We start from the raw sequence: 16,182 nt of genomic DNA on the forward strand, positions 1-16,182 counted from the left end.
AACTTGTTCTAGGTATCATATAGGCCTAAACGAATTCTAACCCGCTTCATGTGCTATCGTGCACTGGTGAAAAAATCATTTTTACTCCCGGTTGGTAACCCCCTTAGTCCCGGTTTTCAAACCAGGAGTACGAATCAGGGACTAAAGATCGCTATCTTTAGTCCCTATTCAAATACCCGGGACTAAACATCGATCTTTAGTTCCGGTTGGTGTTACCAACCGGGAAAAAAGAGAGGAATCTTTAGTCCCGGTTGATAACACCAACCAGGACTAAAGAGAGAGTAGCATCAGTTCAGATGGTGCCCTTTTTTTTTCTTTTGCCAGATTTAATCTCTATACTTTCTCCCGAATCTAGTGCCATGTATATCCCTAAACCAATCCCCAAATCCCTAATTCAAAGTAACATCCCAGATCTTAAGTTACTTATAAACATAAATCAAATACATCACAAATCCTAAAAAATACACACAAATCAAATACATCACGGATTATATATCTCATATCCATGCAATGAATCACAAAATTACCCATCTCAATCAATCACAAATTATCAAAAAAAAAAAGAAAAGAGGCCGGCCGGCAGACGAGAGGGCATGGCCGTCGCCGGGCGTGCCCCCGCCAGCCGCCGCCGCGCGCGGCACCTCCGGCCGCCCGCCATGGCCGCCGCCCCGCGTGGCACCGCCGCCGCCCGCCATGGCCGCCGCCGGGCGCGGCCCCGCCGGCCGCCGCCGTGCGTGGCACCGCCGCCCGCCATGGCCACCGCCGCCGCCCGCCACGGCCGCCGCCGGCCACCGGATGGGAAGTGAGGAGGGGGAGGAGAGGGGTGAGGAAGGGGAGGAGGGGGAGGAGGAGTTAGATCTGTGAAGAGGAAGGGGAAGGGATCTATGAAGTGTAGGAGAGGGTAAGGGTTAGGGATTATATACTACGTATTAAATTGTAGTCTCGGTTGGTAATACTAACCGAGACTAAAGATCAATATAATTTTTAGTCCCGATTTAGTTTTAGTAACCGGGATTATAAAGATGATCTTTAGTCACCAACCGGGACTAAATATCCTCGGCCCCCTAACAGACTACTGACACGGGATGAACCGTGAGTAAAGATGATTTTTAATTCCGGTTGGTGTTACCAACCGGGACTAAAGATCATAAAATAGCTATGGTGTTTTTAACCGGGACTAAAGATCATTTTTAGTCTCGGTTTTTATTGCAACCGGGACTATTGTGGATTTTGGCCGACCGACCAAAGATGGTTTCTCCACCAGTGGTGGCATGTCATGTTGACGCGTACATATCAATGGGATCCACATATTTGTCACATAAAAAATATTTAAAAACATATTTTCTTCTCTCTCGAATTGACATGCCTCATTTCAGGCACCAAACTTTCAAAATCTTCAAAAAATTTAGAAAAATATCAAATTTATTTATTTTTGATAAAATTTTGCTAAGCTAATAAGTTCACAAGGATTCGAATTTATTTGCATAACCTACTAGAATGCACCGGTAAATTAGGGGGTGGGGGGGAGGAGAAACGATATTTTCTTATTTTGTTTTTTTATGTGACTGATATGTGGGTCCCGCTGACACTGCACCACTATGGTATGTCACGTCATTATCCGAAGTGGGTTGGAGCCCATTTCAATCTGTATGACACCCAAGATAAGTCTAGACACTCATGGACCTCGATAAAACACCCACATAAGTTTAGAAATTATCCCATTCACTTATCTCTTTCATAAATATGAGATTTCAAACTACTTCGCCGAATATTTACGGAAAAATGTAACAACCTAGAAGTGAATAGAAGTAATTGCAACAACTTTGCCTGATTCACCAAAAAATTGACAATCTGAATAATGAAAAAACTTATTCTCTCCATCCTAAATACAACAACTTATAATTTAAAATTTGTCTGTAATAATGGTAATAGGTGATTTTACCACTAAACTTTCTATACCACTCCAACCATCTCGTGTCTTTATTATTGTCCAGACCAATACCTCACCTACCCCGAAAAGACAAATAAGTCTTTCTACCTATCTTCTTAGTAGTAGGACCAGGGAGCTAAATCTTATTATAGTTGGGACGGAAGAAGTATTTTCGAGATTGAACCACGCCCAAAAATTATTAAAAAAAAACCGTGTCCTTAACACCAGCCTCCACGGCGTTGAGGTTAGATGCTGAATGCCGTTTAAATTTCTTTCACTTCTTACCCCAACAATCCTCTTGCCTCTTATCAAATCTCATTTAATTTTTTGATAATGGAATAGGATATCCTAGCTTTTACTCAACGAGCTACAACCAATTATTACAACGTAACACGTGAAAATAAAAAGGTTCACACAAAAAAAAGAAGACACCAACTATGAAGAAAAAGCAAACTAAAACTAAAGACTACCAACCCAAGATAAGGATTACACAATTATTAAATTCTGTTTGTGAATCTCCATCCAAAATTCGTAAACAGTTACATAACCGATGTCTCAAGATTACGACATTCAACTTTTAAGCACTTGCCCTCTTCATCAAATCTTGTTTAATAGTTTAATAAGGGGCATCATACCCTTTTCTTTATTATTAATTCTTAATAATCTCTTCAAAAGTATGTAAAGTTTTCATATTTGTGGACCGAGGGAGGGAGGAAGCACGTACTTATCCTAAATCCAACGGCGTTAGTGGCGTGCGGTCAGTAGCTAAGCAAGCAGGGCAGCATAAATAGAGACGCAGGTAAGAGGGCGCAGAGAGGGGAGGCGTCTGTGCCTGCAGACTGCAGTGTATCCCCCTGCAGGCCGGCCGGTTGATTACTTGATTGCATCGTTCCCCTCCAATTAGCAGAATATCATGGAAGGGATCCCTAACCTCGGCCGGGTAAGATATAAGATCTCTCTTCTTCTTCCGTCGTTCGGTTCAGTAGCTGCTTAGCTATGCTACAAAAGGCCAGGAATTTTACTTCCATTATTATCTGAAGAAAAAAAAAAAGAAACAGAACTATACTATACTACCGGTCTGATCACAAGTGGTTTGCAGCACTCGCAGATTCTGCCCATAACAAATCCCCGGAAACAAAAGAATAAGGTCAGGTTTTACTCTTCCAGGCCTCTGAATTTCTCATCTTATTCCCTTCTCTTTTCTCGTTTCTTTCTGCATCATTGTATAAATTTTTTTTTTCACACGATTCCCGCAAATCTTGAGCTCGCAGGAGAAAAACACAGATCAAGATAGGAGCAACAGCAACAGCCCTTGGCCTCTGATAGCGATCGGCTTGCTACTTTCGTTGCTGCTGTTTTTGCTGGTGTACAAGACATTGCTGGATGCGCCGCTGATGGTCCAGTTCGCCGCTGTCAAACAGAAGGCACGCCGTCTCCTCTAGCAAAAGCTCTACATACGCCTCGTAATAATTATTGATCTCGTCTCAAGTCTCAACTCGATCGTTCAGATACCATGCATACCAGTTCGTCGTCATAGATTCGGTTTGTGCCTATACATCTGCTTAATTCTAGTTTTGGTTGTTGGTGATCCTGTGATCTTTCCATTAATTCAGTGTGGAGTATTGTATCATCTTAATTATGTCAGAAAAAGATTCTGGTGTTGATTGCTTGTATTGTTGACGCATGCACAGCAGATCTCTCAAGGTGAAATGATTTCTAAGACAATTTCACCCTCCAGTTCTCTGTATATGCATGATTCGACCGCCTAGTGTGTTTGATAAGAGAGTTCTAGCACTGTGTCCAGGAAAATAATCACTTCCCTGTATGTGTGACGAACCTTTAGATGTGTTTTTTTGGATTCGCAGTACAGTATATACAATTTTAATTTAATGACATATATATTTTGAGATGACATCCGAATTATCAGTTTGGAATAGAGCACATCCGTAGCATTTTTATAGGAGGTTGACTCCTTGAGTATCACCTGCCACGAACTCTTGATTGCCAATAACAGTCCGGTAGCTATCTTATCAGCCGGGATCCTTTGAATTTGGTCTCCATTTAAGATCTTCTTCCATGGGATGATTATAGGTGGCCACTGAGTCTCCTGAAGCTGCAGTTGACATTTGTGCTGCAAAAAGAAACAGGACCATCAAGTGATAGAATAATCCACTGAAAACAGCCACTAGCAGAGCAGCATATCAGCCATTTTAGCGATATAAGCAAGGAACATGAACGCATAGAGTATAATAATCGTAGCATTTTTATAATCGCATCATGGAGACACAGGAATCCATAGTGTAATATTCAGATTTCGTGACAACTTTAGTTATAAAAACTTCAAAAGCAGAGCTGGATGCCTAGGGTGGCCTACACAAAGAAGGGATTCAGATTCAGAGTAGAAAAGAAGAGGCGATGACGTGACGAAGTTGCAGTCAGGAGCACGGTTGGGCTGCGGATGGGCTGAGTTAGCCACACGTTCCAACCCAGGCCCAAGCAAGCACAAATTGCAGCATATCTATCAGCAACAACAGCAAGCACCTGCATCCATCGAAGGATCGATCAATCGGCCAAGGCAGCGAACAGTGGTGCTGTGGTGGCGTCCCGGTGGCCAGGTTTGGCAACTTGGTGATCTTCTTCCACTCCCCCTATCTCCCTTCTACCTCAAGCTCTAGTTCATTTTTAAAGTTTCCGAAACATTGTATTACCTCGTCTCTTCTCCTTTTCCACAAACACCTAATTCTATATTGTTTACCGTTGCAATCAGATTGGGTGGAGAATTGGGTCTCAAACATTAGGGCCGCACGGGCTGCGCGACTGGACTTGGCGGCTCAACTCCAGCCAGCGTTGCATTTTTCCTGCCCAAAGCACTTTGTCTATGTAGCGATGCCTTTGCCTCTAACGCGATTAGCGAGGGCGCTGAGCAACGCATTAGGCTATCTTAGGTTTAGCGACCCTATTGCGATTTGTCGGCACCAATCACACCGCCACACCTTAATCATGTATGTGCATCCCACAGTGACACCCAAAGGCGCACCGTCAGAGAGAGTTGTACATGCCGCCAACTAAACACTCGGGAGGGACCCTATCAAAATTAACTTGTGCCGGTATGTCCTACATCGGCAGGTCAGTTAGGAAGTCCTCTAATACCGTAGACACGAGAAATGATAAGCAATTGAGGGATTGGAGGATAATAGACTTGGGATAGATCGCAAGAAGGAGGGAGATATGTGGAATATAGAGCATAGGGGTAATAAATTGATTTTGATGATTGATTAGTTGTTTTAATTGGTCTTCGTCCCCCTATATTTATTGGAGGGGTGGACTTGCTCTCCAAGGTCTTTCCCACATCCTATTAGGCTTAGAAATTAATTAGGACTCGAGAAATCCCGGTCTAAAATAAGAAAACACGAGAAATACCTATATTGGACTCGGACTCTAGACTAAAGTTCTGACCGCAGTTTATTGTCTGGTCTGATCGGCTACTACCTCTAGTTGGACCGGCGGTATTAACCAGTCGGACCAGCTAATGCTACCGGCCTGACTGGCAGTAACACACCGGTTGGACTAGAATAGTGTGCCGTGGGACTAAATCTGGAACCTATTGTCTCGAGGGAATTGTAGGTATTCTTTTTATTGGCTAACCGTGTTGTACATGAAAATTTGGTATAAGAAAATCCGATGGAATATCATACATATGTTCGCTATGGTATGAAGTAGACACACCACCTAAGAACCGGCTACTTAGCCGATTCTCTAATTCACTCATATGAGCATCAAGGGTTTTCTCAAAGGTACTAAAAAAGAAGTAAACTGATTCTTTAAACTAGCTATAACAACACCATCTAGTATTTGAGCAATATTAGATGCAAGAACAGGGACATTGCTAGAGTCAGCTGTTAACCTTTTGATTTGTCCTCGACGGGCACTATGATATTTTCTTGCTTGATGATGCCTTGCCTCATTTTCCGTTAGTATGAAGCCATCTTTCGCCACAATTCTTCAAAGTGAGCTTCAAGTTCCTGCTGACAAGCTTTCAGCAACTCTCCATAATTTGTGGTCATGATATTGTCTTGATCAAGATCGGTGTGAGAGCCCATTGTGGAGAACTAGTGTTTTAGCTATAGCAAAAAAAATCATCCCCACCGGAGTCACCAAAAAATTGTGTTGGCACCAAATCGTGCCCACAACACCTTGAACATGTTATGTGCAACCACAGTAGCACCCGAAAATGCTCCACCGTAGAAAGTGGTTGATGCTACCAAACAAACATCTCGGAGGGACCCCGCCAGGATGAACATGCGCTGGTGTGTCCTAGACTTGGCAAGCCAGCTAGGACATCCTTTAACGCTGTAGATACGAGGGACCGGCTTGTAGGTGTCAGTTTATTTAAAACCAACACCTATTAACCTTTTTCAACCTCCACGTATAAAAAAAAGAGAGAACCGTCACCTTTGAACAACTATAGGTGCCGACTCTAAAGAAATACTGGTTTTTTAAAAAGAACCAGCACCTATAATATAATATAGGTGTTGGTTTATTAGAAACGGAACCTATAATATATTATAGGTGCTGGTTTTGGAAAAAGAAGGTACGAATATAACTCGAGTCAGATCGTTCTTATCCCTTTGCTCTCACCCCGCTACCCCCTTCGCTCTCCCTCTCACTCTCTCTGACCTCTCTCGCTCTCTCTCTCTCACACATCCCCGGCCCCCTCCCCCTCCTCCTCTGCATCCCCCCTCCAGATCAGCGGTGGTGGTGCTATTGCCGGTGGCGGCAGCGGTGGAGGAGGCTCGCAGACGGTGGGTGGTCTCCACGGCGACGAGCGTTGGCAGCCTCCCTTCAACCGTAGGAAGCCTCCATGGTGGCGAGGTGCGGCCTCCCCTCCGCGGGGCCAGATTAGTGGTGGGCGGCCCTCTGGTGGGGCTCGGTGGGTGGCTGGTGGCCTCACCGGTGGCGGGGCGCGTGCGGGCGGCCTCCACAACGGTGCGGCAGAAGACCTCCAAACGACGGCTCGCCGGTCGCACAGATCCGTGCGTCCTCCTCATTGGTTTCGTTCTCTTCTTTCCAGATCTGTGTGTTTTTCAGTTCTTGGATGCTGATTTGGTGCATGTTTGATGTCTCTGTGTTGTTCAATGAATGGATGATGGTATGTGGATGTTGATGAATAATATGTTCTTGGATGTGGTGCTCAGGATGCTTTGGGGATGTTGATGGCTTGGGATATCTTCTCTGTGTTGATGCTTTGGGGATGTTGATGTGGATGATGGTATGTTGATGGCTCGATCAAGCCGATGCATTGATCGAGCCGTCGAGCCTTTTTTTCCCATATGACTCATACGTGCCGGCTGTTAGTGATGAACCGACACCTATAATCACTATAGGTATCGGTTCTAAAACCAACACCTATAATCTCAGGAATAGGTGCCAAAAACGAAACCGGCACGTACCTATGATTAGTTTCCCACCGGCACCAAAGACTGTTTCTGAACTAGTGACAAGCAATTGAGGGATTGGAGGAGAATATACTTCAGGGATATGTAGCAAGAAGGAAGGAGATGTGAAATATAGAGGATAGGTGGTAATAAATTGATTTTTACAATTGATTTGTTGTTGTTTCAATCGGTCTTTGTCCACTATATTTATAGGAGGGACGGACTTGCTTTGGAGGGTCTTTTCCACATCCTACTAGGCTTAGAAATTAACTAGGACTCAGAAAATCCTAGTATAAAATAAGGAAACACGAGAAATGTCGAAATTGGACTCGGACTCTGGACTAAAGGTTTGACTGCCCGGACACCTACGGTCTGACCATAGTTCATTGTCCGGTCTAACCCGCCACACAACAATGGCCTAACCGGCCACATAACGACGGTCAGGTCGGCCTTCACGAGAAAGTTTTGGTATTTTCTAAGTTTAGTTCAAACTTGCTATAACTTGACCATAGTGCCAAATTTGACTATCAACACAATGCCTTGATATCCATGGATGCATGCAGGTATGCTAAGCTTATATCAGATAATGCTGGATAAATAACTATGGTTTCTACTATGATTTCCATTGTGTATCTTTGTGTTAGTAACTCATGTTGCTAGGCCTTCAACCAAAGCTACTAGCCTACTGTGGCCTATCTGGCTGGAAAAATGGTAATACAAAAGAACAAGCATTATCTAGGGAGATCATCAATTGATCAAATTGGCGAGATGAGGCTCTTGGCGGAGGTGGCAGCCAGTGGGCACCCTTGTCGATTTTCTTCCTCCCTATCTCCCTCCTACCTTTAGCCTCCTTTCCTAGCTTCTAGAAACTTCCATAACTTTGTATCCCCTTACTTCTCTTCTCGTCCCCAAAATACTTGTGAGTTGTATTGAAACGTGCGATTACTGATTTGGGAGAAGAGGGCCTTAACAATCAAGTGTAGGGTCTTAACCAAGTACTATGCCATGGCAAGTGAGGACAAGTTCAACAACCTTTTGAGGCGGATCGAGGAGTTCGAGTGGACGCAGGTAGAGGTAGATAAGGGAAGGAGTGATGAATCGCTCTCTCAAGATGGTGGTAGCATCATGGATACCCAAATCCAAAAGAATGCTAAAGACTTGCAAATTTCGGTTGAGAAAAAGCAGACCAAAGGTGACGCCTACCATGTATTCGATAAAATGCTCTAGCCCCCAGCATTGAGCCGATCCCCTTGTGGGTGTGGTGGTTACGTGCGCCGCCACTGACACGACCTTTGTAGAGCTAGTGGCTGTTGATGACGCATTAAGCACAACCTATGTCGACAATCCGGCTGTTCAACGAATTGCTCTAGCCCTGACCTAGCCTTTCCATGGCTACAATGGTTATGTGTGGTCGTGTGCATCCACTTCTCTAGTCCTCAAGGAGTTGGACGTTGGTGCGGACACTACCTGCACCACCAACATCGACGTCCCTGACCATCCCAAGGAGACTGTTGTTGGGCCTTAGCATCAAGTATGGTGCCGACTAGGCTATGATCGTGTTCCTAACCACGGATGGTGAATTCAAGGTTGTTCCAACATCTATTGAACCAATTGTCATCTTCTTGCCAAGGGCGATGACTGATCTTAAGTAGGACACAAACCTGCCCCACCAGATGTTTGTTGAAATGCCCCAATGGTAATAGGACACAGCTGATGGAGCACCCTCAAGAGGAATCCATGGCCACATCCTTGGTCAGGTAGAGTGATTAGAGGCAGGGAGTTGAGGGCTTGAGGCCTTCACCATGGCCGGGATTCAATTTTTCCGAGGCAGTGGAACATCTAGTTCCATCATGGCCACCGCCAACTCAGTCATTGCCTCTGACCTACCAATCAAATTTTGCCCTCATATTTACTGCGGTGCATAAGGTTGCTTAGAGTGGGATGATCAAATCAATGACACATGTATCAAGCATCAGTAGTGAGCTAGATGGCATCAAAACTTTAAAACTTTGATCATCAATTTATATTAAAATAAGTTTACAAAATACAATAAGTAATGTTGCAATAGTATGTTTTCAGGGAAACATACAAATATCTTTTCTTTTTAGGAACAACGCATTTGAGAAGTTTTTCTTTGTTGAGTAGAAGTCAAAGTGTCATTTGCGAGGATGTGCAAATATAAAGCAATGGCATATAGGAAAATAGTCAATTTCGAGTGGCACATAAGAAAATAGGGAAAATTTCAGTGACACAAAAGGAATTTTCTCAAAAAATAAGTAAACATTTGATTTTATAAAAATATTTTTAATATTAATTTATATGTCATGTTTTAGTGTCTACACTAAATATTTTAGAAGTTATAGTCAAAATTCTAATTGTTTGATCTTAGTATTGTTTAAAACATTAAGAATTAATTATGAAAGCAGAAATGAAGAGAGAGTTAGTTGTAGCTGTAGACAGATCGATCGATAGATTTACAGCAAAGATGTCTCCAATAAGCAATATGTAGACATGTCTATGATTAACGTCTTCAATACATGTCTTATGTTTTTTTACTTATGGCGGTAGAAGAACAAATCGATAGATAGATTTAAAACAAAGATAATAATTCTCTGCAGTGAGCAAGGCACTGCACATATCGATCATTGGATGATCAATGCAAGACATGGAAGAACGTCTTGAGTATGTTGACGATGGTGTTGAAGAAGGTGACGACGGCGAAGGTGGTGGCGAAGTAGAAGCCGACGATCGCCCACGGGCTGTTGAGGTAGTCCCGGCGGAATTTGGCCTTGTACTTGGGCCACTTGCGGCGGCAGAAGGCGTCGACGTCGCGGTACACCGGCGCCAGGTAGTGGTCGTCGTAGTCGATGTAGGAGCAGACGCGGAGCTGGTTAAAGAACGCCGCCGCCGCCTCCTCGTTCGCCAGATTGTTCTCCATCACGTCGGCGCGCTCCAGGATCACCACGTCCTCCGCCGTGTTGATCAGGTAGTCCATCAGCACCACGTAGCTGGTCAGGTGCTTCCCCGCCACCGGTGTCGCGGCGTCGCCGCCGCGGCACTGCTCGAAGGCGGCGAGGTTCATGAAGCGGGTGCAGGTGGAGTCGTCGATGGCGACGCGCGGGATCTCGAACACGCCGTCGTGGAACGCGACGTCGAGGATGTTGCTCGTCCCGACCTTGGGCACGAACCTCACCCCGTGCATGGCCAGCTCTGTTAGCTTCAGCTATAATCCTGTGCCGTAGTATCGGTTACTGTAACGCGTCTAGTGTTGTCGTTTCTTCAGTTTCGTCAGAGTTTTCTTCAGTTTCGTCAGAGTCTGTTTCTCTGTTTCTTTTTCCAGTAGGCCGAGTCTTCCGGGTCGTCCGTCGTGTGCGAGTCATCCGGGTTTCAGCGTCGTGGTCGCGTCGTCGTGAATGATGGCGTAGTGGTGTCAGTTTGAGTCTGTACAAATTGGCTATATATATGAGCATCAAAAAAGTCGCAGTTGGTTTTTGCGGCACCAAAACTCTGTTTGTGTTCATCGTTCTTCCAAGATCAGAGAATTCGCGTGGGAGAGAGATAGTGAGTTTACACAAATCTTGGTCTTGGCTTTCATTTGGTATCAGAACCATGTCCGCTCCCACCGGCAGCGCGTCTCGCACTCCCCGGCGAACAGGCCGCCGGCTCTCGCCGTCTCCGCCACGGCCGCGCGGGCGATAGCTCGTCGTGCAGCGGATCGTTAAGGAAGGCGGCTCAGTCTCCTATCCAACGCTCACACGCTCAAATTACTCCGATTGGGCGGTGTTGATGCGAGTCAATCTGAAGGCTCAAGGTCTGTGGGATGCTGTCGACACCGGCGATGTCCCGTATCAGGAGGATCGCCAGGCACTTTCGGCCATCTTGCGAGCGGTGTTGGCTGAGATGGTCCGGCCGCTCGCCGAGAAGGACAGTGCCAAAGACGCCTGGGACGCGCTCAAATCCATGCGAGTGGGTGCAGATCGTGTTAAGGAGTCTCGAGCACAGAAGCTGCGCCAAACTTTTGAGTCCATGCGATTCAAGAATGGCGAACACCTGGAGGATTTCAGCCTTCGTCTCCAAGGTGTTATCAGCGATCTTCGTCTCCTTGGAGATGATCTGTCTGAAGAGAAGGTTGTTCGAAAATTGCTTCGCGTCGTTCCCCGGAGGTATCGCCAAATGGCTCTATCGATTGAAACCTTGATTGATCTGACCTCGCTTTCTATTGAGGATCTGACTGGTCGGCTTCTCACCGTCGACGATCACCCCGACTTTGACGGCGAGGACACGGGTCAGGCGCTCTTCAGCGAAAAGGAGGCCTCTTCTCACTCAAACAAGGAAGCTGGGCATAACTCAGCCGGGGAGGGGGGGCGCTTCCAGCTCGTGGCAACCACACCGCAGTGGGCGCAGGCGCGACGGCAACGGCTCCGACGGCAAGTCGGGCTCGTCCCAAGCGGCGAGCCGCAATGTGTCCAAGGACAAATGCCGATACTGTGGCAAACTTGGTCACTAGGCCAAGGACTGTCGCAAGGCGAAGCGAGACCGCGAGAAGCTAGCTCAGGCAAATCTTCTCATCGCTGAGCCAGCTCAGCCCGCGACGAAGGGGAGCCGACACTGCTGATGGCGCAAGTGTGCGAGCTTGCCCCTGCTACCGATCCTGTCATTACTGATGGGGAGGTGACACTGAACGAGGAACGTGCTCATGTTTCTCTTCGTGATGAAGGAGAGCCCGTTGATCCAGACTGGATCCTTGACACGGGCGCTTCAAATCACATGACGGGCTCCCGTGATGCCTTCTCCAAGCTTGACACCACCGTGCACGGCACTGTCAAGTTTGGTGATGCGTCGAGAGTCCGGATTGAAGGACAAGGCACGGTGCTGTTCGCCTGCAAGAACGGCGATCACTGCGCACTCACAGGTGTCTATTACATCCCTAAGCTTTGGAGTAACATGGTCAGCCTTGGCCAGCTTGATGAGGCACATTGCAAGACGGTGATCGAGGATGGCGTTCTTACTCTGCGTGATTCACAGCGACGGCTGCTGTGTAGGGTGCGCCAAGGAACTGGGCGCCTCTATGTTCTCCACGTCGAGCTGGCGCAACCGGTTTCCCTTCTCGCAAAGGGGAACGATCAAGCCTGGGTCTGGCACGCCAGATACGGGCACCTCAACTTCGACGCACTTCGCTCACTGGCGAGTCGCGGCATGGCGCGCGGCATTCCCACTCTGGAGCGGGTCACCCAGGTCTGCGATGGCTGTCTAATAGGCAAACAACGACGAGCACCGTTCCCAACAGCGGCGTTGCATCGCGCCACTGGCCATCTTGATCTGGTGCACGGGGACATCTGCGGACCCATCACGCCGTCGACACATGGCGGTAAAAAATACTTCCTTCTTCTGATTGATGATCTAACTCGCTACATGTGGCTGTTTCTGCTAACATCAAAAAGTGAGGCTCCCGCTACAGTCAAGCGGTTCAAGGCAGGAGTGGAGGTGGAGACCGGCTGCAAGCTGCATGTTCTCCGCACTGATCGAGGAGGCGAATTCACCTCTGTCGAGTTCGGGCTATACTGCGCGAACGAAGGCGTCGCCAGGGAGGCAGCTGATGGCGCCATACTCTCCACAGCAAAACGGCGTCGTCGAGCGCCGCAACCAGACGGTTGTGGCAATGGCCAGATGCATGATGAAGGCCAAGAACATGCCGGGGGAGTTCTGGGGCGAGGCGGTCACAACTGCCGTCTACATCCTCAACCGGGCGCCGACGAAGAGCGTCCGTGACAAAACACCATTCGAGGCGTGGCACGGCCGTACACCTACTGTGCACTACTTTCGCACATTTGGCTGCGTCGTCTACATCAAGGAGGTGAAACCACACATCAAGAAACTTGATGATCGGAGCAAGGCGATGGTTTTTCTCGGCTACGAGCCGGGTTCCAAGGCGTATCGTATCTACGACCCGGTGGCCAAGCGCATCGTCGTGAGCCGCGATGCCGTGTTTGACGAGGCAGCGTCGTGGCCATGGGCGTCACCCGGGGAGGAGGATGGGGGGGCATCTTCTTAGGAAACCTTCACCGTTCGCTACGAGGTAGCGGCGGTGGAAGTGCCGTCCCGCCACTCTGACTCCATGTCGTCTCCAGCTCACTTGGGAACACCGGCGCCATCAATCTCTGCGTCACCGGGTGTCCCAGCAGTGGAGTTCGTGTCGCCGCCTGCGGAAACGCCTGATGTCGCCGCCTGCGGAAACGCCCGTGTTGATTCAACCTTTTATCGCAACTTAGTGGGGAGTCTGCGGTACTTGGTGCATTCACGGCCGGACATTGCTTTCGCCGTGGGCTACGTCAGCCGACACACAGTGTTGTCGTTTCATGGAGTCACCGCGCGATGATCATCTCACGGCGGTGAAGCACATTCTGCGCTATGTTGCAGGTACTGTGAACTATGGTTGCAAGTTTGCACATTCAGGAGAAGAGGGGATCCATTTGCTGGGATTTTCCAACAGTGATTTGGGGGGAGATGTGGACGATCGGAAGAGTACCTCTGGTGCTCTCTTCTTCCTCGGCTCAAGCCCGGTTGCATGGCAGTCCCAGAAGCAGAAAGTGGTCGCTCTTTCCTCCTGTGAAGCTGAATACATTGCCGCCACTGGAGCAGCGTGCCTCGGCATATGGCTAGCTCGGTTGCTGGCTGAAGTGCTAGGAAGTGATCCGGGGAAGGCTCTCCTCAAGGTCGACAACAAGTCGGCTATCTCCCTGTGCAAGAATCCGATTTTCCATGACTGGAGTAAACACATCGATACAAGGTATCATTTTATCAGGCAATGCATTGAGGAAAAAAAGGTTGAGGTGGAGTTCGTTCCTTCGGACGAGCAGGTTGCTGACATTCTCACGAAGCCACTCGGACAAATCAAGTTTCAAGAGTTTCGCAGTATAGCGGGCGTCGTGCAGATTGTCACCCGGCGACAGGATTAGGGGGAGTTTGTTAGCTTCAGCTATAATCCTGTGCCGTTGTATCGGTTACTGTAACGCGTCTAGTGTTGTCGTTTCTTCAGTTTCGTCAGAGTTTTCTTCAGTTTTGTCAGAGTCTGTTTCTCTGTTTCTTTTTCCAGTAGGCCGAGTCTTCCGGGTCGTCCGTCGTGTGCGAGTCATCCGGGTTTCAGCGTCGTGGTCGCGTCGTCGTGAATGATGGCGTAGTGGTGTCAGTTTGAGTATGTACAAATTGGCTATATATATGAGCATCAGAAAAGTCGCAGTTGGTTTTTGCGGCACCAAAACTCTGTTTGTGTTCATCGTTCTTCTGAGATCAGAGAATTCGCGTGAGAGAGAGATAGTGAGTTTACACAAATCTTGGTCTTGGCTTTCAAGCTCCTTGGCGCAGCAGATCGTCCTCAGCGGTTTGCCGCCGCCGCCGCCGTGGTGGTGCCGCCGCGCCGCTAGGTGATCGGGTGGCTTGACGAAGGTGGAGTGGTAGAGGTGGAGGAGGTGGTCGATGTCGTCCTCCTCCTGCAGCTGCGCCGTCTCTGTCGCCGCCGGCTGCCGGCCTTCCTTCTGGCTGAAGTAGGCGGTGATGATGCTCGTCAGCGACGGCTTGGGCCGCCGCGCCGGCCGGTCGAGGTCGCCGTCGCCGTCATGCGTGTAGGCGTCGTAGAGCGCGAGGAGGATGAAGTAGGGGATCTGGTTCTCGAGCATGAGCAGGTCGGTGTGCAGCAGCGGGAGGTTCCAGCCGACGTTGAAGATGGGGTCGGCGACGCCGGAGAACCACTGGATGAAGAACTGGACCACGAAGCAGCCGTCGAGGAGGAGCATTTCGACGAACATGTCGCTGTCGTCGTCTTCCCCGTCGTCACCGGTGGCCGGGCTCTCGAAGTAGCACGCGCGCGCCCGCGGCTCGAGCTCGCGCACCCTGTCGATGCAGTCCTGGAGCAGAAGTCCGCGGCGGTGGCCGCTCTCGCCACCGTCGTCGAGGAACCGGAGGAGGTAGAGGCGCTTCCGGTCCTCCATGGCGCTGAGGTGGTGCTTGCTCCGGTGGTACGGGCCGACGGAGACCAGCCTCGGCTCGTAGTGCTTCCTGTCGACGTTCGCCGGGACACGGTAGATGGAGTAGCCGTCGCCCAGCCTCGCCGCCGGCGTGGTCAGCTGCTCCAGCATCGTCTCGATGTTCACGCGCACCGTGTCCTCCTGCCTCGCCGTCATCGTCGTCGTCGTCGTCGTCGATCTCCTCTGATCAGATCACCCCTTAGGTGACAAACTGACAACAACTACTCGATCATTAGAAATTGGAAATTTAGAATCAATCCATATAATAGCTTACATCAATATGAACAACAGTATCACAGCATATCATTAGAGGTTATCTAGAGAGGCTGAGAAGGATAAAATTGTAAGAACCAGCTTGAGTAAGAACATTTTGCCACTGATCGATCCACTGGGCATTACAGTCACTAGCTCTCTCTTAAACGGTCTCCAAAACATACATGCGCACAGAAAAAACTACTCTCTTTATTTCTAAATATATATGAGGGCCATTCGTCTTATTGAAAAAGTTAGTAACTATCGTGACATCTTTAGTTAAAGGTATTTTAAATATAACTTATATTTTGACATAGGGAATTGTTACTTTTAGGTGACGGAAATTGCTAGGACTTTCAGTTACCTCCATCCTAGTACTGGACTTAGGGAGGGAGAGAGGAGGGAATGAACTCACCAAAGATGGCAACTACGCGGTGGTGGTGGCAGCAATGGTGTGGCGGTGGTGGTGAAGTTGAAGCTTAGGGTTTTGGGTAGGGGCCGAGGTTGGAGGGGGAAGAGGGGGGAAATTTCCCTAGTGGGATGG

General features: G+C 48.3%; 1 protein-coding gene and 1 long non-coding RNA gene across 2 annotated transcripts; one reads left to right on the forward strand and one right to left on the reverse strand.

The window, feature by feature from the left end:
• The first annotated feature begins 2,720 nt into the window (after window positions 1–2,720).
• On the forward strand, window positions 2,721–3,820 carry LOC127759916 (uncharacterized). Its single transcript, XR_008015027.1, has 3 exons — window positions 2,721–2,870; window positions 3,030–3,077; window positions 3,202–3,820. It is a non-coding gene; the product is annotated as an uncharacterized LOC127759916 (long non-coding RNA).
• A 6,102-nt stretch (window positions 3,821–9,922) lies between these two features.
• On the reverse strand, window positions 9,923–15,563 carry LOC127760643 (UPF0481 protein At3g47200-like). The gene is made up of 2 exons (XM_052284932.1): window positions 14,724–15,563; window positions 9,923–10,582 (listed from the first exon to the last, which is right to left on the reverse strand). Exons 1-2 carry the CDS (start codon window positions 15,540–15,542, stop codon window positions 10,019–10,021), a joined length of 1,383 nt encoding a protein of 460 aa, XP_052140892.1. The 5' UTR covers window positions 15,543–15,563; the 3' UTR covers window positions 9,923–10,018.
• Between the last annotated feature and the right edge of the window lie 619 nt (window positions 15,564–16,182).

Source organism: Oryza glaberrima, chromosome 1 (genome assembly GCF_000147395.1).
Source record: "Oryza glaberrima chromosome 1, OglaRS2, whole genome shotgun sequence".
Lineage (NCBI taxonomy): Eukaryota > Viridiplantae > Streptophyta > Magnoliopsida > Poales > Poaceae > Oryza > Oryza glaberrima.

Coding starts and splice junctions, on each gene's coding strand:
- LOC127760643 (XM_052284932.1), bottom strand. CDS start 15,542: ATGACGGCGAGGCAGGAGGACACGGTGCGCGTGAACATCGAGACGATG. Junction 10,583..14,723: donor CGCTGAGGACGATCTGCTGC/GCCAAGGAGCTT, acceptor TTATAGCTGAAG/CTAACAGAGCTGGCCATGCA.